Below are 26,638 nucleotides of genomic sequence, written 5' to 3' on the forward strand. Positions count from 1 at the left end.
TGTTGTGTTTTACAAACTGGAATTGTGGAATCCCAGACTAGTTTGGGTTGGAAGGGACCTTAGAGATCCAATTCCACCCCCTGCCATGGGCAGGGACACCTTCCACCAGCCCAGGTTGCTCCAAGCCCCATCCAACCTGGTCTTGGACACTTCCAGGGATGGGGCAGCCACAGCTTCTCTGGGCAACCTGTGCCAGGGCCTCCCCACCCTCACAGCCAAGAATTTCATCCCAATATCCCATCTAGCCCTGCCCTCTGGCAGTTTGAACCCATTCCCCTTGTCCTGTCACTCTGGTTCCTGATGAACAGGCCCTTCTCCACCTTCCTTGTAGCCCCCTCAGATACTGGAAGGTGCTCTTGAGGTCTCCACACAAATCTCACCTTGTTCAAATTCTTAATGCCTTTCCCAAGCTTCATCACGAAAACCCTGGAAGTCCATCCAAGGCTGAAGGTGGAAATCAAAGCCAGACCTGCTCCAAAGCTGGTTTCTTCCAAAGGCAAGTAGGTAGAAGTGCAGAGCACCTTTCACAGCACTGACCAAAACTCCTGGGGCTTGTCAGAGATGCTGCAGTTTGAGGGTCAAGGGGTGTTGTCTCAGGCCTGGGCTGCCTTTGGAACATCCCTGCAGTGAGTTGGGATGAGCTGAAATAAACTCAGAGTCCTCTCAGCACAAAAGGTGGGAACATCTCTGCAGTTGGTCTCTGCCAAATCAACCAGGCTCTGTCTGATGCCAAGCTGCTCCTGAGGCTTTGGGATCACAACCACAGGTACTTTATGAAGCAAGGAAACAAAACCTTCTATCCCCCTGTCCCCAGCCTGTTCTTCTACTCTTCTACTTGTTTTAAAACAAGTTTTAAAACAGCCAAACAAGCCACATATAATTTATATTTTAATACAGAAACCATACATCTGGAGTTCATACACAGCATGGGGAACACTTCAGTACATCTAGAATAAGACAAGAGTTGACCTTGTACCTGAAGTAGGTGACCATGAGAGGAGGAAAAGCAAACACTTTTTCAATTTTATTCAGTGTTCCAATGGAATTCACTTTACTAACAAAAATTAAAATCCCGAATTCATCTTTAATTACTTGGGAAAGCCAATAAACTACACTGGGTGAGTGGTAAAAACTTCATGGAAATCATGGGAGCTGGAGGTCCAGCTGATTACACAGGGAACCACGAGCTCCTACAGGCAGTGACAGTCTGTAACCCATGGCCACTATTTCTGACAAACTGGCCAGATCCTTCCAGAGGCTGAGCTGAGCCTTGGGCTCAGGGGGGGATTTGGTTTGGCTGGCCATGGGACTTTGCTGTCAGATCCCAAAAGGTGCCATCGAGGTCCAATTCTCAGCACCTGATGCCTTGACAGAGTCCTGAAGAGGAGCTTTCAACAACACCCCCCCTTCAGTCCCTAGAGCAGAACATGTGTAAGCTCCAACTCAGCTGGGCAGTAATACTCAAATAATTAAAACTGACACTGTAGTAAAAATAAATACACACTGAAAAACATAATCACAGGGCCTGGGGGTCATCACTGCTGGGCACACAGGGCCTGGGGGCAACCTCCACCCCTGCTGGGCACACACAGGCTCACCAGTGCTGCTGTCTGTCCTGAGGGAATGGCTCATCACCAAGGCTGGGAAGGGGGCTGGTCTGGCCCCTGGGGGGAGGTTAATGGTCCATATGTCTTCCTTTCTCTACTACAAAAATAGAAATTCATCTGGAGCAATAGAGGGAGTGACTGCACACCCCCCCAGCTCTGTGCAGGCACTGAAGTTCACTTCTTGTACTGACCCAATGACACAGAGGGAGGAGTTTTCAAAAGTACTCAGGTGAAACTTGGGCATCTGAAACCCTGGGACCTGAAATCTTCCCACAGGCACTTTTAAAAAGAAGAGATCTATTTGCTGCACTTGGGAAAAAAGCTAAGAACAGAATCAGAAACCTGTATCCACACAAATGGGAACCGAACGTATCAGCAAGAGGCGTCTTGGCAGAGATTTGTTACTCCTAACTAAAAAGTTTTGCTTGATCTTGCCATGTTACACCGAAAACCACAGCCATCCTCAGCAGCAAACAACAGCAATCCTCACTGGTCAGCAAATGCTCCATGCACTTGGCAGTCAGAGGGAGAATAATACAAATTTCCTTGATGATGCAGTCCCGATAATAAATGAATAAACTTTCTAGGGGCAGACTAATACTGACTAATACTGACCTCTGCTTTGCCAAGTCTGACCAGGCAGCTCAGTGCCCAAATGGTCCAGGTTTCAACACCATCGTAAGAGCAGCACTGACCTGAACAACTTTGCAAGGAACCCTGTCCCTCTCTTTCTTCCTGAACGGTTTCAGCTTTTCTTTGCAGCAGCACCATGTTCAAATACTGCAGTTCTGGAGTCTTTAAACTCCCCTCCAGCCAGAAGGGATGGCTCTGTGAGGCTGCCCTGTTCTGAGAGCCCTCAGCTCAGCTGGGGCAGAGCTAAACTCACCACGTGCTCATCAGTGGTTAAGTCAGCCTAGAGGGAAGTCCTACAGGTAATTCCAACAGAAAATTCCTAGAAGAAACTCCTGCTGCAGGAACAAGACCAGCAAGCTCCAACCTATCTATGCTAAACCAGCCTGGAATGTGTCTGTTCTCACAGTCACAGCTTTGTTGGCCCTGAATCCAAAATTCCCAGAGCCTTACACAGAGCAGGATACTACACTCAGAGCAGCAAAGGAGTTGTTGCCAGGTATGAGTATTTTTCTCTCCTGAGGGCTGGGTTACTATTGGTATTTCTTACCTGTCTGACAACAAAATAGTCCACTCAGTTGCACACTGGGAAGTAGCTGGCCTTTTAAAGCTGCAGCAGCACAGTGTTCCTTGGAGAGCCTACAGGAATTCTGACCAACTAAGGTGGATGAGACCATGGATTTTACTCAGGTACTGTTTGTTCTGGGAGCTCCTCCACTGGCTTTTTTTGTCTTAGCAGGGGGATGGAGGAGACAACTGAAAGTCTGTAGCAGGCACAGTTACCTCTAGAAAGGTTCACATCTACTTGGCTACTAAATAGATTTACTTGGTTGGTAAAACATCAGCTACAGTCTCTTTTGGGTTTTCCTTCAGCACCATCTACTCATTTTACTGAACTTAACAGAAAACATTCCTAAAAACAATGATTCTATCTCATGGAGAAGTATGTATGGGAAATTCCTGTGAACAGGCATAAGCTTCCTATGGACCTGGTTTATCCTAGACAGTACAGCATGCTGGATCCAAAGCCAGGTGGCAGTGCAAACAGATTCCTCCACGCTCAGGGTTTTGCTGTCACAACTGTGCTACATTTCTGCTGGTTGATGAAAGAGCATCATCTGTCCTGCTTTGATGTTCACTCCTCTGTAACTGATTCCCACAAAAGCAAAGCTAAGTGCCTAATGGTAAAGGAAAGCTTTGTCTTGACAGGCCCAGAATTTCCTCTCTCATGTCAAACAAGATGTTTCTACATAATTGTGCTCTTCTTTTAGAAGTTCAGATAAAATATTCAGCACCCACCGATCCGGAAGCCTTTGTAGTAGAAACAAACGGCGTCGTTTCCTTTTTGTCTGAGGAGATGTTGCTTTTGATTGCACAATTAAGACTATGGAGTGTGGCTCTTTATTAACATGCTTGTAATATGACAACGCAGTAAGAGCATGAAGGAGGATAAAGCACCTTGCAGGAGTCTGTGTTCCACCACTCGGGACGAGACCGCGCTGAGACGTTCCCACATCCAGCAGGATCCTCCAGCACTAATCCGGGACCTCGTTAAAAACCATCTGGGAGAAGGGGGCGTTCAGCCTGTCCAGTTCATCCACCTGGGGGGGGTGATGCATTAGCACCTCGTGGTCCTCTGAGACATCATCCCCCACCGTGACCAGGTTTGTGAGGGATTTGCTCCGGACACACTGGAAATCCACATGGCGGCTCTTGCCCTCCTCCTTCTCCCAGGACATCTGGATGAAGGGCCGCTGGACGTAGTTGTAGATCACTTCTGAGCGCCCACCGGGCCTCCTCTTCACCTTCTCTTTGCAGGTGGGATATCCTGGAAACACAGACAGCCCCTCAGCTGCACTGCACCCCTCTGACTCACAGCAGCATTCCAGAAGAGCCAGGTGGGAGTGACTGTGGGGTCAGGGTGGGACACACACACACAACCCAGCAGACAAATGCTCACATTCCACATTTTACATTACTGGCTTGCAAAAGACCCTTCTCTTTTCCCCTGCCAAGGAGTTCTGGAAGGCTGGACGTTCCTCAAGAAGGAAAACTTGAAGCTGCAGGAGCAGGCCATTCCCATGTGCCAAAGGTGGGGATGAAAAGGAGGAAGAAGGGGCAGGCAAATCAGGAGGACTCTGAGGATGTCATGAGGTTATGCAAGGGAAAAAATGAGAAGGGCCAAGGCTAAACATGAGGCCAGGTGTACCCAGATGGGCAAGGAGGCCAAGGGCATCCTGGTCTGGACCAGCAACAATGTTCCAGTAGGACCAGGACAGTGATTGTCCCACTGCTGAGCCCACACCTTGAATCCTGGGGTCAGAACAAGACACTGAGGGGCTGGAGCATGTCCAGAGAAGGGAATGGAGCTGGGGAAGGGTCTGGAGCACCAGGAGCAGCTGAGGGAGCTGGGGGGGCTCAGCCTGGAGAAAAGGAGGCTCAGGGGGGACCTTCTCACTCTCTCCAACTCCCTGACAGGAGGGGGGAGCCAGGTGGGGGTCAGGATCTGCTCCCAGGGAACAAGGGACAGGAGGAGAGGAAACAGCCTCAAGTTGCAGCAGGGGAGGTTTAGGTTGGATATGGGGGAAATTTTTTTCACCAAAAGGGTTGTCCAGCCCTGGCAGAGCTGCCCATGGTGAAGTCTCCATCCCTGGAGGGACCTAAAACATATGTGAATGTGGTGCTTGGGGACATGGTTTAGTGGTGGGCTTGGCAGTGCCGGGTTCATGGTTGGACTCAATGATCTCAGAGGGCTTTTCCAAACTAAATGATTCCAGGATTCTCTGACAGGAGGGTGCAGCACTGTGTGTAGTCAGTCATAGGATCAACAGCTGCACAGCACCAGCCATTTTGTGAGCAAACATAGCTACTATAAAAATAAGACAGTCTCCCAGGACAGAGCACAACTTTCTCTAAATCCCTAAGGGACTGCTTGGAGCAGCAGGTGGAAGCATTTGACTCCTGTTTCCTGTTTACTCATTCCTAGGCTTACCAGTACATTTTATGTATCTTTTACCTTCCTTTAAGGTGAAGGAACATGCCCAGATTTGACCAGTTCCATGAAAATAAATGTAAACCACAGAGTAAACCAGGAAATGCCTGGAGTTCAGAGGAAACCAGGCTTTACTGACTGTGGAGTCACCTGTTTTAGGATTTCCTTTGCTGAACAACACCTCACCTTCAATGCCAATGCGAATGTTTTTCAGGCCCCGCTCCTTTAACACGGCTTTTGCCACGTCCCGGTTCTCGATGTACTTGAAGAATCTGTACAGCTTGGAACTGTAAAGGACTTGAGAAATAAAAGAGGTGATTACAATCTACAAAGAGGAACCTTCTCCCTGTTTTTGACGTGCTCAGCTGCGAGGCTGCCTAAAACCAGGTGTGGTTTTCAAGGTGCCTGTTCTCCTCACTGGCATTAGTTGTACTTCCTTGTGGGAGGGTAGTGATGCACATCACAGTCAGGACAGACTGGGAGGTGATGGGAGTGGAAAGCAAAGAGTATTCCCTCACTAAGGAGCCAGGAAAAGGCTGAGGGGGAGGCAGAAACACAAGGAAAAGCTGCAGTGTGTGCTGTCAGTCCCAACACAGGGATCAGAGCACAGCTCTGGTATCCTGCCTCCAGCAGCGGCAGCTCAAAAGGAGTGCACAAGAAGGGCTCCATGTGCCAGCACCTCCTCCTGGAGGAAGCCTGGAGTTTGGGAATGGGTCCTTTCCTGGCACACAGAGCCAGGAGCCCCAGTGCAGAGCCCTTACTTTGTGAGTACTCCTCTCCCATGGGAGGTGGATGATCTTCATCCCAGTCCACGGTGTCTTCATCTGTCAGCACGACGATGTGACATTCCCGCTCCCCCTTCCTGGCACTGTCCACCATGATGGGCAGGATCAGCTCCTCCAGGTAGCTGTCAAACTGCTTGTGAGCCCCATCGTTGGAGAGCTCGTGTAACAGAGCACCTGGGGAGGCAGAAATCAGACAATGAGCTGTTCTACACTATGAAAATATGTCCCAGCTCTGCACTTCCAGACCTATCCAAGAGCACAGCGGGAATTCTTCCTTAGACAAACTGCTCAACATATGCTCAGAGGCATCAACAGCCTCTAGCTCCAGAACTGGCAAAATCAGATGTACAGACTGCATTTCAAATAGGATACAAATTACACTGCAGAACCATTTCATGGCCACAAAAAAACCCCCCACCAAGCTCCAACCAATACAGTGAAAGAGTAACAGACTGAATAATTAATTCATTTTGATACTTAACTTGAATCCCAGCAACAACCTCTACCCTTGAAAGTACATTTTGGTGCCTTCTCTGTGATCACTCATCAGAGAAGAGGGCAGGAAATTCCACCCACAGCCTGTGCTCCTGTACCACACACTCCATTTCACTGCAGTGCTTTCCACAGATCTGCCTGTGCTAAAAGTACTTTCTTGGCCAGCATGCCCACCAAAAAGCTGCTCCCAATCAAATCCCTTCATGTCTAGGAACTCTGTTACTTCCCAGCTTTGGTATCCTTTGTTCCTGCTTTGCCCATCATTCTTTAGCTTAAATTATTCATGATTCTCTAGTACATTTTGGATACGAGTCATAACCCTGCTTTTAGCTTTCATTTTGTTGGCTATAACAGCAAGCTCTGCTTGGCCTCTGTTACAAAAAGAGACCAGAACGTTTATAATTTTCTTTTTGACCAAGGTGTCTGCATTCTGCAGGATTCAATCACTTCAGTTCTGATTAAGGCAGCAAAAAAGAAGCTGTTTAATTGCAACTTGAGCCCTAGTGGAATCCACATGTTCATGCTTAAACTAAAGCACATGATTAAGAGCTGCATTGAATCAGGATCCACGCAGTTGATCTCCCAGGAGCTGATTTCTTTCCATACTTACTTAAGTCTTGACATTTGATTGTGTTGAAATCAAAGTTTATGCAGAGGTAATCACATGTGTCTCGAAGGTCTGGGATGGAAATCCCATCAGGGCAGTTAATGATTCCAGTTTTGTAATAATCCTGTGAATATAAGGACAGTTTTTAGAGAGAAAAATTAAGGATGTCTCGGACTCTGATAATTCTTAATTAGTTCTTGGTTTTGTTTACCAACATTTGAGAGTTAGAGAGGCTGTTTGGAGCTCTTTGAACAGTAAAAACAACCCTGATTGTTCAAGAAGCTGCATCTGCAGGTCCTCTTGGGTCTGATAAATGATGAGCTCCAGTTAAAACTTTTCCCATGGCACAGAGTTTAGTAATATCTCATATGCAACAGACATTAATATGCAACCACAAGGTCAGGGTGCAGCTCAGGAATTCCAGCAACAGGACTCAGGGAAGGTAAAAGGCAAGATGAGCAAATATCTGAAACATTGACTTCTACCAAGGTCTCCTATATTTTTTCTTTAAAAATCACGATGCAAAATGTAAAAACAGAATGTCCCAGGGAGTGCAGCTGCCTGGAGATGGCTCAGCTTTGCACAGGTGACAAACAGACTGTTTATTTCTCTTTTTTCCCCTGTCTGCAAACATCTCCTTACCAGCACCGTGCGGAACACGGCCGAGCTGATTCCCTCTGCGATTTCATACTCCCCCTTCTCATTGGGCCTGGTGAAATTGTATTCTCTTCCTGGTCCAAACATTCTGAAGAGAGAAAAAACCCATGTAATTCCACGAGAACACAGAAATGCATTTATTCCAGGGACAAAGAGGTGCACTGGGGTTAAAGAAATGCTTCCCTGGGAGGGTGGGGAGGCCCTGGCACAGGTTGCCCAGAGAAGCTGTGGCTGCCCCATCCCTGGAAGTGTGCAAGGCCACGTTGGACAGGGCTTGGAGCAACCTGGGAGAGTGGAAGGTGTCCCTGCCCATGGCAGGGGGTGGAATGAGATGGGCTTTAAGGCCTCTTCCAACCCAGACCATTGACACAGAGATACAGTGACTCCACACTCCAACTTTACTTCCATGCTAAACAGGGACAGGAGCTGGCTCAGGGAAGTCTGGGCTCTGTTGCTATGGCTACTGTGTCAAGGAACAAGTCAAGGAACAGATCATTCAGCCCTGGGGCAGAAAATCCCCTGGCAATAAAGCCCTTTCACTGACCTACACCCGATACCTGCACGTTTTTGATCCCTTGTTTCATCTGTGTTTTCCTCAATGACCAGTGCAAGGGTCAGTGACCTGACAGGACTATCTCCCCTTGGTCAGAGAGGGGGGAAGTGCTGGCAGTACAGAACATGAGTGTTTCTTGTTGCAGAAACAGGTTCCAACCTTCCAGTCCTGTTAGAGGGAGACCAGTAACTTCTCTTTTGGGAGAGTATCAGAAGAGGGCAGCAGGAGGGGATGGAGCATTATCATACTCCCCATTCAGGAGGGAGGTTATCAGCTGTGGACAGATGTACTGCTTACAAACCAGGCAAACACTTGGACAGAAAAGAAAATGAGACCACATTTGGCTAAAAGTGTGCATTTTCTGATGGAAGTGGACCAAAGGGAGACTTAATCTAGAGAACTACCAGCTCTCCAGCTGGTCAGGTCTTCAGGGCCTCCCTCACAGGCAAGTTCTCACTGAGGTCACCCTTGCTTTGCTTGTGTGTACAGATGAGATCACAAAACAAACATTGTGGGTTTGCTCCATTTTAACAAACATTTGACCCATTTCAGTTACCTTGAAAACAAGGGCCATGACCCACCTTCCCAGCATGGTGTCAGGGTGAGCAGTGAAGATCTGGGGGTTCACTGCAAAGCGAGTGCCATCCACCACAAGGGTCACTTTCTCAGGAGCCACTGTCTGTGAGCTGCTGCTTGAAGACAAAGCACAGCATCCATGGCGTTCCTGGGGACTAAAATATTCCACCTGTCTCTTATTCCCATCTGGGAAATGGCAGCTGTGGGTGTCTTCAGGAGCAGAGAGCATGCAGCTGATCTGGGGACTTCCTGGGCAAGCGCTGTGTCGGCATTCGGGATCCAAACCTGAGGGAGACAAATGAGTACTGCAGGGTAAGAGAGAATTTATTGGAAAACATCATCTCATAGTAACACCTCCCACTGCAACGAGAAAACTGAGTCATACAATTAAGGATTCCAGTAGACATAACTGCCAGAGTAATGTTGTATCACAGAATCACAGAATATGCTGAGTTAGAAGGAACCTACAAGAATTACCAGTCACACTCCTGGCCCTGCACGGGACAACCCCAAAATGCCACCACATGCCTGAGGGTGTTGTTCAAACACTTCTTGAGCTCTGTCAGCCTTGGGTCATGACCAGTGCCCTGGGGAGCCTGTTCAGTGCACAATCACTTCTGGGGGAAGAACCTTTTCCTAATATCCAACCTAACCCTCCCCAACACAACTAGACCATGTTTTTGACTGGATTTTGGATAAAAAAATTTCCTAACGAACCCCAATGATGGTTTCAGTGGCAAAGGGCAGGAGCACAGGAATTAAACAAGCTCAAAATACAGACACAGACCCTCCCAGGCAGCTGCAGCAGCAGCACACACCTCACCAGGCGCTGCAGGTCAGCAGTGCTTGATGCTGGTCCGTGGTGGACACTCTGTCCAGCTGCTTCCAGGGAATCTGTTCAGGCACAATCCCAGCAGGAGCCATGAGCTGGCCAGCCAGGGCATTCCCATGGGATGATGCTGCCAAGTTGCTGAACTCTGCTGTGAACTGCTGTCCTTTAGAGCAGGGTACACACTCCCCAGTGCAGCCTGCCTTGTGATACTGGAACCTCTTCCAAAACTGAACAGCCCTCAGAGAACAAAACATAATCTCCCTTGAGGATTACGAGGTGAGGACATTATCCTTACTCACCCTCAGTCCTGGGAACTGCAGCAGAGCTGTGACCTCCTACCACCACAGCACTTTCTTCTGACTCATGAGATGCCACAGTTCTGTTCTCCACAGGGCAACTGGACTCTGGGTTCCTCGACCAGTCTGTCCCCCCAGCACAGTTCACATTCATGCTGGGCCTCCGTGCTGTGAGGAGCTGGTGGCGTTTCCTAAGGGAAGAGCTGCACAGAAAACACCAGGTTGTTGGTTGTGGAGGGAACTCCCAAGCAATGAAGCTCAAATCCCTGTATCTGGTACCACAAGCCAAGTCCCTCAGGCTCAAAAGGCATTTTTGCAGGTATTTAACTGTGTTTCAGAGGCTTATGATGCCCCTGTACTCACTTAGAAAAATGAAAAAAGCGTTTAAAGTAACCAGGGGTCTATTAAATATATTTAATCTATAAACCTTTGCTTTTTTTAAAGCTAAGTCTAAAGCCACTGATGTCTTTAGATCACATGTGCATTCCTGCAAATACCTTCCTGGCAATTACCCTCCCTCCAGAACTCTAGTGCCCTTTAAAAATGTTTATGTATCTCTTGATTCCCAGCCCTGGCCAAATGAGCTCTGTAACATGGCTACAGCCTGAAATATAACATTTTCCCAGTTAACAGCTCAGGAGTTGCCACTTAACCACTGTGAGGTTTGACCAGGAGGCTCCCTGCTCCCAGTCACTCCTTGGGTTTGGGTTTTCCTTCTTGATTTATGCCCCTGCTGTCACACAGTGCTCACTCCAGGATTTAACCCAAAACAGTCCTACAAAACCCACTTGTCTGATGCAGAACATCCAGGACTGGAGAAGCCTCACACATGATGATTTAACCAACACCACTCAGATCTGGAATGTTCTTCCAGCATATGCAGACACAGCTTCCATTTTTCTCATTTTTTTTCCAAGTGAAATTCTTCCTCCTTGTTTCTATCTTTAAGACCCACTTCACTCCCTGTATCTCCTAACAGATTTCTTTGCCCTCTTTCCCTCATTCTCTCTGGCATTTGTTTTGCCCTGGACAAGAACCAGCTCTCCTTTCTTGCCTTCAACTGTTTTCCCTCTACTCTCTAAAACACAAAGCACCAATTTCCTCATTAGTGAATTTTCCCAATTTCCCCCCTGCTGCACAATTGTCCTGTGTCTTTTCCTTGGCTAAATGAAGACTCCAGGGCCCATGGGTGCCATCTCTGTCTCCTGGCAGAGCCCTGCCTGGTAGAGACAAACCAGATAAAACACAGCACTAATAGAACAACAAAATGCCAAGGCAGAGTTGGCCAGTTTTCTGGGCAGGACCTGCTGAGGGTGAAGCCTTAATGAGCAGTTCAGTGGTGGGTTTCAAGCCCATTGTTACTGGCAGTCAGTGGAACCATTTAATTCTTAATGAGAATTTAAAAAAGGAAAAACAATTCCTTTTCTTTGTTCTGTAAACCCAATATTAAGTTGCCAGCATTGTTATATCTGTGTATTTTTAGAAAATCTGTTGCTTACACATCATGTGATGTTCATCTGAAGGAAAATTTTTGGCAACAGCAAACCCATTTCTTTCTTAATGGCTCTGGCTGGAAGGAACAGTGACAGGAGGAGCCTCTGAGGGTCATCTCAGTCCCAGCAACTGGGCAGCTCTCAGGGCATCACCTCCCCCTCTGCTCTCACCCAACACAGCTTGGAAACTCCCTCTCCCCACATCTTCCTGGCCCCTGGACAGATCCCCCCATCACTCCCACCAGAAACCCACCAGTGCCTGTGAACACTGCCCTGCACTGGGGAACACTCATGGATGATCTCCTGATTATGTCCTGCATTACTCAGCAGTTTAGGCAGGGAATCAGATAAATCAGCTTTATCCAGGGACACTCAGACTCCACACCTTCCCCAGAGCTCTGCCTTCCAAGCCCTATTGAAGAGATGTCAAACAGCACAAAGCCCCAACAGACAGAATTTCACAGCCACCAAACTGGGTTGGGTCAATGTTGCAATCTTTGTTCATCACCTCAAGCTCTAATTAAATGCAGGCACAGTTGAAGAGACCCTGAACACCCCTCAGCAGTCCTCAACTACAACAGCTCTGAAATTATTTACAGAACTATCATCAGATACACAGGAACTACAACACATGAATTTTCCCTGATAATTCCCTATTCTTCTGCTGCTTAATCTGCTAAGCAGGATTTTTAGGAGAAAAACCCCAGCTGATGGACACCCTTCTCCTTGTTCTCTTCTGTTAAAACAGATTCACAAACAGCTGCTCTTTGCAATGTGGTGGCTCTTCCAGTGTCAGATCTGACTTTCCTTATTGAATCTTCAGGAAGTGGAACATCCAGCCCTGCTGATTATCCAACCTGGGCCAGGCTGATGACAATTCCCTGTCTTGTGGCCCCTCTTGGCATCCCAAATCCTGCACACCAGGTGTCAGCAGAATTGAGGAAAGTGAGTAAGGTTCCTTTAGCACATCTGGCTGGTACAATAAATCCCCAAAGTGGTGATTTAATGAGACAAATATATTGCAAACACACAGAACCCAGCAGGGAAACCAGGACATAAAGACTTCAAGGCCAAACTCCTGCCTGACCAGCTTACAAATGTCCTGGTTTCCTTTCATGCCCAGGATCAAGGAGAACTACCTGTGCTGAGAGTGAATACCTATAAATAATAATTAGCACTATTCATCTTCAAAGCTTTTTACAAATATTAACTGCTCATTGCTCCTAACAGCCCTGGGAAACACTGCAGGGAAGTGTTTTATGAGAGAAAACGGGGACACAGAGGAGGAGCCATAATCCTGAGGATCAGAGGAACAGCTCCACTGCCTACCCAGGTGCTACTCTGACTTGCAGCACGTTCACTACTCAGCTCCAGGCACCAGCAATTCCCAGGCTACCACCTTCCTTCCAAGGCTCTTTCCATGCATGGTTCCACCCTCTGGGAAGTGTAAATTAGCTGGTACCACAGAATGGATCAGGAGCAGTGAATGAGCACCTCAACCTCTTTCTCACTTCTCCGTGACCTGTTTGTGTTCTCAAATCCTGGAGGATCAGGGAAGGAGCAGTTTGTGTTCTCAAATCCTGGAGGATCAGGGAAGGAGCAGTTTGTGTTCTCAAATCCTGGAGGATCAGGGAAGGAGCAGTTTGTGTTCTCAAATCCTGGGGGATCAGGGAAGGAGCAGTTTGTGTTCTCAAATCCTGGAGGATCAGGGAAGGAGCAGTTTGTGTTCTCAAATCCTGGAGGATCAGGTAAGGAGCAGTTTGTGTTCTCACATCCTGGAGGAGCAGGTAAGGAGCAGTTTGTGTTCTCAAAATCAGTCCACAGAGGATCAGTCCACAGAGAAGCTGGAAGACTCAGCTGGATTTTGGGAGCTGGGCATTCAGGAGTAGCAGAAGCTCAAGTCACATTCAACACTAAAGATCAAAGAGCTCCTTAACAGGCTGAGATTTTATTTTTTTAAAGGAAATCAGTATCAGAGTCAAAAATCAAAATTCCCATCTGGCTCTGGCCATTGGTTACCTTAACTTGGGATATGTAGGTCCCTCCTCCCTCCAGAACATGCCAGCACCAAAAATGAGCTGTGCAACTGCACAAACATCTGTCTCCAAACCATGTGCTGGTGGTCCTGGGGAAATAATCTTTATTTGAACTTGCCTAGAGCCTTGTCTTTTCTTGAGAGAAAAATATGGAAGTCATATTTAAATTATTTTTAATCACCAAGTGGAAACAGTTTTATTTAGCAGTGAACCTTTGGCACAAACAATTCATGCTCCAAATGCTTTGCAGAGGTGAAGAGGGTGATCCTTGTTCTGTGCAATTCTTAAGAAGGAAGCGTTCTGCAACGTTGAGAGGCTGGGGAGATCTTCAGCACTTCATCCTTCCCCACCCTAACGAATCTGGGGCACATCCAAAGCCATTCCCAAGGTTTACAGTTCTCCCTCAGCTGCTGGAAGGAGCTGAATGGCTTCAGTTGTACAGATCACCATAAACAAGGTGATGTGTGCCACGAAAAGGAGTTGAACTACAGCAACACACCCAGCAGAGAAAACCCATTAAGATGCAGCACTTTATTGAACAAAAGGTAACAAAAGCATCAGTACAAACCTGCTGGTTTCTACTTTTATTAATTATATAAATATAATATTTTGTTATATTGATAAGGATATATTCCTTATCCTTGGGACTTTGTTTTAAAGAACCACTACAGAGTATTTTAGGTATCAAGAACTTCACAGAAACTTCAAAGGAAAACAATGAAAAGCTGAGCTGTCCAAACCCATTGAATCACAGCCCTTGCTGTAACATCTGACAGCTTTTGCACGGCTTCACTGTCATCTGGCATGGCAGGAGAGAGGTTGTAAGAGGGTAAAAATAGTAGAAATGAGTAATTTACTTCACCATTGGGTTTGTAAATGGCAAGGAAGGACAAGCAGCGAGTGAATCAGGTGGTGAGCAACCCTCCCCCTCCTCCTAAACCACAGCATAACCACCACGACTGAAATAAAACTCCAAACAACTACTTTTTGAGGTGACAACACTCCTTTAAGTCCACAGAAACATTCCCATGTACAATTATTGTCAGAAATATGAGCCAGCAGGAAACACAAGCACGCAGGGTGTGCCTGACCTAATTCCACAGTCAACTCCTTCAGAACAAGATGGATTTCTAATAGAACTGCATGTTTTTCCACAATGGCTAAAGCCTGGCTGTAATGTCTGTCCTGGTTTAACCCCAGATGGCAGCTGAGCCTCACACGTGCTCGTGCTCCCTGGTGGGATGGGGGGAGAGCTGGAACAGGAGCTCGTGAGCTGACATAAAGACATTTTAATAGCTAAAGAGAAGAGAAGGTTGTGTGGAGACCTCACAGCCCCTTCCAGGGTCTGAAGGGGCTACAAGGAAGGTGGAGAGGGACTCTTAGTCAGGAAATGGGCTGACAGGACAAGGGGGAATGGCTTCCCACTGCCAGAGGGCAGACAGATATTTGGGAGAAATTCTTCCCTGTGAGGGGAATTCTTCCCTGAGGCACAGGTTGGCCAGAGAAACTGTGGCTGCCCCATCCCTGGAAGTGTCCAAGGCCAGGTTGGATGGGGCTTGGAGCAACCTGGGACAGTGGAAGATGTCCCTGCCCATGGCAGAGGGGTGGAATGAGATGACTTCTGGGATTCTATGACTCTATAGAAACTGCACGTGCAAGTAAAGCAAAGCAAGGAATTCATTCCCCACTTCCCATGGGCAGGCAGGTGTTCAGCCACCCCAAGGAAAGCTCCATTACACCTAATGGGGACTTGGGTAGACAAACACCATCACTCCCAACATCCCCCCTTCCTTCTTCTTCCCCCACCTCTACATTCTAAGCAGGATTCCCTGTGGTGTGGAATATCCATCCCTTGGCTCAGCTGTCCTGGCTGTGTCCCCCCAACTCCTCAGTGGTGGGTGGGGAGCAGAGCAGACCTTGGCCCTGTGAGATTCCTGCTCAGCAATAACTAAAACATCCCTGTGTTATCAGCCCCCTTTTCCAGCACAGATCCCAACCACAGTCACCTACCAGTTACCAGGAAGAAAATTAACTCTCTATCAGCCAAAACCAGCATAAATTTCTTAAAAGACATCCTTGGAACATGCCAGAAGTCTCTCTGAACATAAAAGCAGAGGAACAAACTCCTAATGATTGATTTCCTACTCTGTAAAGGGAAAGCCCCTTCGGGCACTGCGAGGGGCTCTGAGGTCTCCCTGGAGCCTTCTCTGCTCCAGGCTGAACATTCCCAGCTCTCCCAGCCTGGCTCCACAGGTGTCCCACAAGGAGGGAAGGTGGAGTCTCCAGGTGGAGCCCCAGGCACTGCCCTGTGCCCCTGAACCAAAGGAGATGCCCAGGGCAAGGTGAGACTTGGCAGGTCTGAGGCTGCCACTCCCTGGCACCTGTGGATACACCTGGACCACTGGAGAAAAACATGGAAGTGCATCCACATGGATTCACACCAGAGAGAAAAACATCTACCTGGAGCCTTCTCATGCTCTTCACGTACCTATTAATGATCCTCATTTCATTTTCCAAACATGAACACAACCAGACAATAAAAGCTGATTTAAAGGTTGAACCAGCACAGGCACAGGCCAGAAAGCTTTTCCCTTGTTATGAAATAACTCTATCAATATACAGAGGATTCATTTTCCATCTGGCTCCAAATGATAGATGGAAAATAATGTCCAGCAGGACTGATGCAATGCAGGGCAGCCCAAAAACTTTGGCAAGAGACAGCAAGGAAGCTGATGAAATGCTGGATTGTTCCTCCCATTCTGTGCATAGAGCTGCACTGTTAGCAAAGTTTACTGACTTACTCCTTTACTTGAGGCTTAACAAAAATCCACTGTTTCAACCAATGCAACTCAAAACTACAGCTGGCAGTCTGCTTTTAATGGTTTAACACTTCACTTGCACACCTTGGGTTAAGACCCAAAGCTCACCAGGTCCTTCTGTCACCACCAGTGCTGTGTTAAAGGAGCCACAGCAGTGCCCCACACTCAGAGCATCACTGCTTTTTAATCACTAAAATTAACACATGCAGAAAAATCATTGAGATTTATGAACCTGATGTAACCTCTTACAGACTTGTCCAAAAATAGGAGAGTCCTCATGGCAGCCTCATCAACGGGATGGATGAAGTTGTCCCACCACAGCAATGTCCCACCAGCAGGAGGGTCAGAAGGGAACAAAATTCCTCACCAAGGCAACAAGGTTAATGCTTTTCTATTTCCCTCCCTGTGAGGCTCAAGGTATTTGTGTTAAAGAGCCACAACCAAGCAAACTATAAAGGCTATTTCCACTCTTCACACTGCTGGAATAAAGGCAAAAAAAATTATGTATTTGATCCTCATAAAGAGCTTTTTACCACTATGGCAGTGGCAGCTTTGCTAGTGCTGTCTGATTGAATTCAGCAATTTAAATAAAGCTGGCTTCCTTGGCAAAAGGATGGAATGTGCAGATCTGATGAGGGTAAAAGGGAAAAACTCTGGCTAAAGATGAGCTGTTGCAAGTATAAGCAGATTATTTTTATCTAGAGACAGGAAAAACAAATGTTCCTCTGCTAAAATAGAGAATACTGCACTAAATAAAGTTTTAAGGCAGGTGACACCTATGAGTTACACTTTCCCTTCATCTGTGTCAGATTAAGCTACAAATACTTATGTAAAAACCTGCAGGAAGAAAAAGAGCAGCAGAAAACAGAGTTTTGCTGTGTTCTCTGTTCTACCACTTTCTGCAAAAGTACTTATAATGCTTTCAGAAAAACCCACGTGTTCCAACAGAGCAGAAAAGCAGGAGCTGCCTTATCCCTTTGGATTTTAAAATGCTGGTTTCTTCCTCAAGTTTTGCTCTTGAACTCTGTTTCAAATTCACACATTCTTAATTGTAAGCTGCAGGAAAAAAAGCATAAGGAGAATTTTTGAGGGAATTCTAGAGGGAATCTGATCCACCTGCAGCCATCGGAGCTTCTGAGAGAACTAATCCCCCCCTTTTTGCTGGAGTGACTCTGGAGCAAACCCTGTGCCCAGCACCCCCTCCCAGCTCCTCACTTACTGCCGGCTCATCCGTCCTCAGTGCTGCCAGCACCTGGATCCCCAAATCCACCTGGATCCCCAAATCCTCCCGGAGCCCGGGGAAGCACCAAGGCACAGCAGGGCTGGGTTTAACCTCTGGGAGCAGCGCTGGTCACTCCCCCAGAGCTGATTCACGGCAATATTCCAGTTTAAAAGTCCTCCCTCCCCCCCGCAGCTGATTCACGGAATGTTTGAACACAACGACCTGTGCCCCAACAAACAGTTTTATTTTAACTCTTCTCTTTCGAGCAAAAGTCCCCCCAAATTCTGTCTCTCTCCCAGATTCCCGGTTCAGCCTGTTTTTGCAGGAATTGTGTGGTGGAAGAGGTCCAGTTTTGTCAAACACCCTCCTGCCACATGTCCCTTGTGCAGGTAGAGAGGAATTAACTCCCAGATTTTTTGGATATGTACATAACCACGTGCATGTGGATTCCCAAGTCCAGAAGACCTTGGCCTTGGGCCCAAATCCATTTACAGTAAATGAGCTTAAAATGAGTTATTTTGATACCTCAGTGCATTGCTAATGAGCCCCTCCCTCAGTGCTCAGGGGCCCTCACACAGCAGGGCAGAGGTGCCACACTTTTATGCCACCTGGAAATGTTCCCCTCTCTCAGCTCAAATATGAAATCAGTCTGTTCTGGTTTTCTCACTGCCTTCCCCTAAGATAAGAGTTGGATTTCCCAGAGACTGCTCCAAACACAATTCCACAGAACAACAGAATTAAATACATCACACACCACCAATAATACAGAATTTTTAATGTAAATAGAGCCTGAAGAAGCAGGAAACTCTTTTTATCCTGACCAATGCCAGTGACAAAACATGTCCTGACAAGTCTTAAACTGTGAATGAAAGATGCCTTAAGAGGGATCTGACTTAAAAACAACCTATCCAACATAAAAAATTCCAAGTTGTCCCTAATTTACTGACTTTTGCATTGGTTTGGGGGCAAGATTTTATTCCCTTAATGCCCAATTATCTTGTCTGTTTAGATTCAGGTGCAACAAAGCACCTGTGGCCTGGTAAAGAAATTGGGGAAATGTAAAGAGCAACAGCCTCTAATCAAGGTGTGTTGTCCCACAGCAGGTGAGGCAGGTGGCCATCAACAGGACTACAAAAAAAAGCTTTAATAACAATACATTTATATATTATATAAAATAAATTGATATAATTTGTATCATTTTTATACCTGTAATTTATAGATTAGCTTTTATAATTAATATGAGTGGATTATCTCAGAGCAGAATATCAGCAGAGAGAATAATCAGCCTAAAACAAAACACTCTTTCCTCATTTATGGAGCTTTTAGTTTCCTACAAAAAGTTATCTAGCACGTCACCCCTAAAAAAAGGCACCTACTTGCTTTGACTCTTATTTTAAAGGGCTGTGAGCAGCTCAAAGCTCCACCTTCCTCCTCTGGAAGGGATCCCAAGGAGTAACTGCTCCCTCATTCCCATCTCGTGCCCTACAACTCCAACTGCCATTGATTTTTAACCAATGACACAGCAGCAGTTTGGAAAACTAACAATAGATGGCACAGTTTTGAAAGTTTGAATGCAGTCACAGGAGCTGTTTACCAAAGGGATTTCAAAATAATGATAATAAAAACCGAAACAGACCGGGGGAAGCTGCAATGGAATGCAATTTAATTTGAAATATTGCAGAGCTGAGAAAGAGGTTCATGACTCAAGGCCCAGTGGGGAAGGGCAGAGCCAGGCTTGGCAAAACTCAGGTGTTGTCACCCAGCACAGGAGATCTTTCCCAAACTCTGGCATGAGACAGGAGCCCTGCCAGGGGGATTATGTGGCATCCCCACGAGGCACTGCCACATCTCCCCACAACAGTCACTGGAAGGCAGCTCAGATAAAGCCCCAGCTGAATTTTCCTGCTGAAGGGCCGAGATGCTCCTTGGGAGCAGAGGCACAAAGGGAAGATTATCAGTGCTGTCCTTCAAAACAACAGATCCCTGAATCAAACACACTGTTTAACTCTCACTAAGATACTGATAATACCAAAAAGCAAAACAAACATAAGGCTACTCAGAGAGTGGAGCCACGTTAGTAACTACAAGCAATGCAGAGTGATCCAAACCCAAAATAAACACAGGATTTTTTTTTTAGCACAGTTACAGCTCTTTGGAAAACACATCTTGATTTATTTTTAGGGAGGCAAAAGCAGGGGCTAAAATTTCAGCCAGGTGAGGCCAACCATCAGCACTCCCAGTTCATGTCAGCAGAGAACCTGATACCTTATTTTCAAGAACTGAAATGCAGCTCATGACTTCAGACCAACAAAAGTTCACGGTGGGACATTGGCAAAACACCTCTTGATTTGTTTACACGTCTGGATAAATATTTTACATGTCAAGCATAGTTCTAACACTTTCTAAGAATATTCCATTACATTCTTTCTCCTGTGACTAACAATTCTTACACAAAAATATTTGGCTACTGCAGTGGTACAGCAAAATTAGCCAGGAACTGGAGCCATATTTTGTGGGAGTTTAAAAAAAGGGAAAATACCACTAAAAAAAAAAAATACACAAAGTTGAGAAAAGCAGAGAGGATGCCTGTTTCGACACACATAATGTGTGTGGTGCAGAGGAAAGGTGCTCATTTGGGCATTGAATAAGGTCACTCTTGAAAAAGGAAAGTTCTAAAATTGAAGAGTATTCCAGAACAGTCCACTCCATTTTGTTTTTAATCTGACAAGCAAGAACCCATCAATATTCTTGCCAAAACTGCAGCTGGTTTCATGTTTATATCCAAGCCAACATGCAAAAGAAAGGCCAGGACTTAAAAAAATTTATTTTAAAGAAATGGTCTTCAAAGGCTGTCCTTGGGAGGAATATTCAACTCTGCTGAATTACCCCAGAGATTCACAAATAAATAAGCATATTCCAGTTTATGCATGATTTTAACAAATCCTTAACAAGACAGATTTTAGTGCAGAGCCTGCTAATTAAAGGGTCTGTTCATGTCCAAAGCAGCTCTCTAACCCAAGAATTCCAACTCAGTCCTGATCAGACACGACCAAACCAGTGACATTTTAGAACTTTTAACATGGAGAACGTGAAATGAGTTGGCTTTTGTCAGTCTGACTGAGGATACAAGAAATCAGCTCTTGGTGGTAAAGCTGGGCTGCCCCTCACATGAGCAGAAATCCCAACAGGCTCAACACCAGCAGGTGAATGTTTCCTCCAGCCCCGTGGTAGGATGAGGGGCTGGAATGTTCCCTGTCAGGGCTCCCTGCTCTGGGGAGGAGTAAAAGCCTTTAAATCTCACAGCTGGTTCACAGGAGGTTTTGTTTTGTTATTTTTGCTTCAGCTGTGACAGCCTAATTAAAGACACTGCTGAGTGTGTGCAGCACACAGGGGGAGAGGCTGGAGAACACCCCATTTTCTGCTTTAATAATAGTTTCATCTTTCAGAAATGCAATAATTCCACCCTACAAGTGGTGAAGTGGCATTTCCCATAGCTGCTCCCACCACCTTTAAAATGCTCTTGGAATGACTTAACAGCACCAAGTGAAGACAGACAGAGATGCCCCAGCTATGGACATTAACCAATTTCCTGAAAACAACTGAGAGCTTCAAAAGCAGCTTTTAAAAGGAGAGGCCCATGATCTTGGCAAAGAACATTTTGTAATAGGGACATTTGGCAGACAAAACCCCATTTAAATATAGCACAGCCTTAATGCACTGAGCTCTCCCCAGGTTTATAATTATCAATAAACAGAAGCCCAGCTTCCCCCTTGCTCAGGCAACACAAGGTAACAGAAATCATGAGACTGGTTTCACTTCAGTGTTTCGTGCAGCACATTCCCAGAGGACCATCTCTAACCCAGCTGTTCAGCAGAACCCCAGGGGAAAGCAGCTCCTCAGATCAAATACACTCATTTAGGTCCTCCTGAGATGCATATCATTCCCCCTGGGAGGGGACTTCCCTGCCCAGGGAAGCACTTCCCTCCCACTCCCCCACTGGGCAGCACCCCAAACCCCCCGAAATGGGGCAGGGACAGACACATTCCAGCCCTGGCACAGGATGGGAACCAGGGGGGAGAAAGCTGGGAATGGGAAAGCTGCTCTCCCACATGCCCAAGAAATGTGAGGGATCAATATTTCTCCCCATTAGTGCAGCACCCAGATGGATGGTTTCCATCCCACTCAAAAGGGAGGTCTGCAATGGCTCTGTGGCACAGCAGCATTTGGGGTAAAAGCTAAAACCTGAGTCCCAAATGACTCAAACATTCCCTAATTTACACACCATTAGATGGGAACTCGTAGAAACTGGATATGAGCAAAGCCTTGTGGGTTTGAGGTGCTTTATATTAAACTGAACCATTTCTCAAACATACCTGAATCATCTGATTTGCCCATCACCAAATAATCTTATTTTTTATACTTGCAACTTGCCCTGTCTGAATGGAAAAGAATGAAGTAGATTCTATAGAAAAGAGCTAGATTGTGCTTACATATATTAGAGAAACTCCATGGATTTCAGAAATCAAAATGTAACAGCAAATTAGAAACTGAAATTCTAATAATCTGCATTTCTTTTCTATTCCTTAGTTGGTCTCCTGATTAAAGTTTCCAGAAACAAAGCAAACTTTAAAAAAATTTCCAAAGACTCCTTTCCCAATATAGGCAGTAAGGTCTTTTTTCCAGAAATCCTATCAGTATAAAGGCCTTTGCTACATAAATGTCCATCTCCTGAGCCTGTATCAGTGCCCAACACCTGACCAAGGGCTTCTCAAAAACCTTTAGACTACAGGGAAGTCTGCAAGTGCCTGCTGGAACATTTCTGTCAATGGATTAGGGAACTCATTCCTAACTCCCAACTGCCCCAGCAGATAACATTCCAGGCAGACTGGAAGCTTTTCTGGGGGTAGAGACTATGTAACACCACAGTTTTTAATCCACCTGCCCAGAGGAAGAAGGAATGAGCTCACTTTCATGTTGGTTAAAGCTCCATTATTCTGTTTTTCTCCATTGCTTGTTCCAGTTATGTTGAACTAGCAGATGCAATGGGAGCACATGAACTGAGGGACTTGGAAAATCCCCCCAGCTCATCTCCAGCCTGACCAGGAACTCTGCTGCTGCTGGGAAGTTCCTCCCTTCCTGCCTTTTCCCTACTCACCTCCTTTGTGGACCTCTCACTCCAGTTTCTCCAAGTTACCAGCACAACCTGAGTGAGAACTGCAGTCATTCAGTTATAAAACAGATACACTTGGAGAAAAATAGCATCACTGATTATTAAATTGAGAAAAGCCACTCAAACTGGGGCAGGTGCTTAATCCAGGCAGTTCACAGGACATGCAATGGGATCCTGTGGACTCAAGATTCACTCCAGCAAACAGGACTAGCTGCTGTCCCAGCACAGGGAGCCACAGCACTGGGCTCCAAGAGACTCAGCTGTGCTTTCTAGGCCAGGAATTACATTTATTAAAAACCCCTTTTATTAAACACGGCCTCGCTATTTACACCTGCCCCATCTGTTTTTCAAAGCTGCACAGCCACAACTTTGCCTCCCAGCAGCAATCAATAACTGTCACACACCCTCTCACTGCTGTCACAAGGGGCAGTTCTGCTGGTTTTATGGTTGCCAAGCTCTGCTTCCTTCTGAAAATTCCCTGATTGCACGGACTGAACTACAACACCCCATCCCAAGTGAGGGACTGTTTTCTGAGAGCTGGTTGGGAACTGATTTCATTTCCCAGTTCCTGTAATACTCACTGTTGCTACTGAAAGCATGACTAATAAAGGCTAATCTATATTATCTGTCCACAAATTGCAGAGGCAAACCTGACACGCAGAGCTGCACTCTCATTTCTCCATATTCATTCCACTTCCATCACCCCTTTTTTTATTGCTTCTTTTGGCTATTTCAGTATTGAATCTCAGGCAGATTTTCATTCTCACAGTCAATAGCTGAGTAATTCTCCAGCCACTCTGACAGTGGGATAAATATGACCTGTTCCAACTTATAGTTCACAAGGGTATTACTGTATTTGTGTGTTCAGGAGCAAAACCAAGGACTGAACATTCCCGCTCCCAGGAGCAATCCATGGATCAGCACCATTTCTAATAGCTGCACATAACACATTCGAGGTTGTTCTGAGGGCAAGAGGGAAAAAACAATCCCAAATTGCAGATGAAATTACTGAATGTTGAGCTTCAGTGACTACAGCCCACTTCAGTGCTGCTCCCAAGACTAACAGCCATTGATTTTCCTTCTCAATTTCAGGCCTGTGTTGCCCTTCAAAAGTCCTTCTTTTGTGTGGAGCCAAAACCCACCCAGGCCAGCCTAAAGTCTCTGCCAGGTCAGAGGACACACTGTGACTGCAAATTAGAACAAGACACAGGAGGGGAAAGGTCCATGAGAGCTGATGGAATGAGACAAGGGAAGGCAGCTCCCAGGACTTCATTTACTTACAGCAACTGTCATTATTTCCCTGTAACAGATTCCCAAAACACATTCCCTTCCAGCTGCCTGGCTTACAGGACCCAGGTTCTCTCTACTGTCAAGGCTCAGAACAGTAAAGAATTCCCATGGCAAAGCCATCCAAAAGCCAGGGACCCAAATTTGTACTAACCTTGGCTAAAGAAGGTCCAAAGGCTTTAGCTGATTGTCATGCTGGAACTGGAGATCCAATCCAGGGATCAAAAACCTGAAATCAGAGGGGTTTTCATCAACAGTCTGGCCAGGTCTCCCCAAAAACCAGATATGGCAATGACACTGCTTCTACAGGAAAGGTTAATTTTAGCAAATTGGTAATTTCTGAACTCAGCATTAGCTCTGGTTATGCTACTTATGACTAAAGTATGGAAAAAAATGCTGGTGGCTCCTCATCCTTCCACATTCCCTCACAGAAAGGTGTTTATTGTGCTGCTTGTCTGGATGTGGGTTAAATTAGCCAGTAATGAACTGATCCTCCAGATAAATTCACTTCTTATTAAGCAATTCATCTAAAAATCAGGAGATCCTTTAGACAGCTCAAGTGACCTTTATCAGCAGGCACCAACTCAGCATTTTTCTTGCAAAGAAAGAGCTCATTATCCACACACTCCCCTGGGATCCCAGAGCAGAATGCAGCAGTTGCAGAGTCTGCCCCAAGCTGAAGCTTTAGGGAGACTTGCTTTGTATTTATTAAACTTTCTAGAAGGAGGAAGAGCCCTGACAGTGGCTTTGGCAAGAACAGGTACTGAAGTGAGAGTGCACAGGGATGTGCAGTGCCAGGGAGCCCTGCAAGGCTCCTTTCACAAGTTATTTGCCTGCTGGGTTGGCCTCTTTTGCAGTGACTTTCCTAACAGGACTCTGCAATTATTAATCCAGTCCCACTGCTTGGCCAATGTCCCTTTATGATCCCAGCTTTTGGCAAAAGGGGACAAAGGTGGTGTTAACTACAGCACTGGAGCCTTAGAGCAAATTCATTACAAAGGGTGAAGTGTTATTTACCTTTCTCTACACCCAAAATTTTCTGCTTGTGGGTTTTCAGGTGTTTAAAGCAGAGTTAATAGCAACATTTTTAAATAATATTACACTCTGCTTCCTTTGACTGTGCTGCTACACTGTGAACTAAACACTTGGCTGCCCCTCACTGGCACAGGGAATGAGTTCAAGATGAGGTTGAGTGACAAACACATCCTGGCATGGCCCAAACTTGGTGCTGAAAGCAGCAACTAATAAAACAAGATGATGATTCTTACTTCTCATGAGCTATAGAGACAGACTGAGTCACCACACAAAGAAATGGTACAATATCCTGAACAGAAAACTCCAAGCCAGTGCTTATGAAACCTGCTGGATTCTGAGAAGGAAAGACTGAACGTGCCAAGACATGAAGGTACCTCAAAGACACTGGGGTAGGATCAGATTTATGACTAAATCAGCTCAGGGAAGAGGGTTTCTCAATTCTGATGGTTATAAAAGACAGATGATTGCTGTGCATAGCTCAGGTAAGGCTTCCTCTGGAGCACAGGAAAATAAAGTGTAACTCTGAGTGATTTTGAACACATCCAACAAACTGAGACTGATCTCAGATGATAGATTTCTGTTTGCACAAAGAGGATCAGTGATGAGGCTTCTGGAATGATTGTCTTAGCTTCCACTCAAAGAACTGTCTCAAAACCTGTCCAGAAAAGAAGCAACCCCAAGAAACCCCACCAAAAAATAAAATAAACCCCCCAACACTTCCTCTGCCTGTAGGTCCATGCAATCCACATCAAAGCTCAAATGGCTTTGCTATAACTTGGTTCTCACCACTGTTGAGAAGAATAGAAATAACCAGTTTGGTCCTTCCAACTACAACTTCTTCCAGGTCAGCACCTGTAGCTTGACTGGGCTCACTAAACTCCACTCATTTATTATACAGTTTAATACAAAACAGAGAGCTCCCCAAAAATAAAATGATGTGATGAACTCCTACAACAAAGATCACTCCTTTCCAACAGAAAACTCACCCCCTTCAACTCTACCAGCAAAAGGCAGCACTGAAAAGAGATCCAAAAGCTTTTTGTGTGCTGCAAATGGGTCTGTCTTGAAACAATATCAATAACTCAGCACATGCCTAATTCCATGACAGCAGAACTTACTTTAACCTCTTCCTAATTGCTTTAAGATAAGCTGAAATAAGTCTAGACACAATCATCTGCACAGGTTTCACTTATTCTGCATAAACTGCTGCATTTGAGCTGTAAGATCAGAGCACAGAAGACCCTTTTACGTGGATGTTATTATAGGAAATAAAGACAATTGTGCCAGGATAAACAATTGTTGTACAGGCTGCTTTGCAAAAGGGCATCTTTTTTTAGTGATGTAAATACTCAGAGGTTATAAACAGCATCAGTCTATTTTGGTAAAAGGTGACTGTCCCTAAATAGAACAGTAATAAAGGCACGTGGCAATCCAGCCTGAAGAATAATAACAACTCTCACAAGCAGCTTTGTCTACAAACTAACCTACAATTTCTGACCCCAGTAATTCACTTGTTTTGATGTTTACATCACAAAAAACACTTCTC

General features: G+C 45.9%; 1 protein-coding gene across 4 annotated transcripts in view; it reads right to left on the minus strand.

The window, feature by feature from the left end:
* Positions 1 to 875: 875 nt before the first annotated feature.
* Positions 876 to 26,638, minus strand: part of KCTD20 (potassium channel tetramerization domain containing 20) — a 28,229-nt gene continuing 2,466 nt past the window's right edge. The window contains exons 2-9 of one of the 4 annotated variants that reach the window (XM_064635886.1): positions 24,212 to 24,286; positions 10,034 to 10,233; positions 8,908 to 9,187; positions 7,759 to 7,861; positions 7,120 to 7,240; positions 5,991 to 6,188; positions 5,416 to 5,526; positions 876 to 4,065 (exon numbers count right to left, since the gene is read on the minus strand). In XM_064635886.1, the coding sequence (XP_064491956.1) occupies positions 3,773 to 4,065; positions 5,416 to 5,526; positions 5,991 to 6,188; positions 7,120 to 7,240; positions 7,759 to 7,861; positions 8,908 to 9,187; positions 10,034 to 10,184 (1,257 nt within the window). In that variant the 5' untranslated portion in view covers positions 10,185 to 10,233; positions 24,212 to 24,286 and the 3' untranslated portion in view covers positions 876 to 3,772. Of the gene's footprint in view, positions 4,066 to 5,415; positions 5,527 to 5,990; positions 6,189 to 7,119; positions 7,241 to 7,758; positions 7,862 to 8,907; positions 9,188 to 10,033; positions 10,234 to 13,771; positions 13,807 to 17,597; positions 17,670 to 24,211; positions 24,287 to 26,638 lie in introns of those variants that run through there. The other 3 variants (XM_064635885.1, XM_064635884.1, XM_064635887.1) reach the window with 3 other exon arrangements.

The sequence above is a fragment of the Pseudopipra pipra genome, chromosome 25 (genome assembly GCF_036250125.1).
Source record: "Pseudopipra pipra isolate bDixPip1 chromosome 25, bDixPip1.hap1, whole genome shotgun sequence".
In the NCBI taxonomy this organism is placed as follows: Eukaryota; Metazoa; Chordata; class Aves; order Passeriformes; family Pipridae; genus Pseudopipra; species Pseudopipra pipra.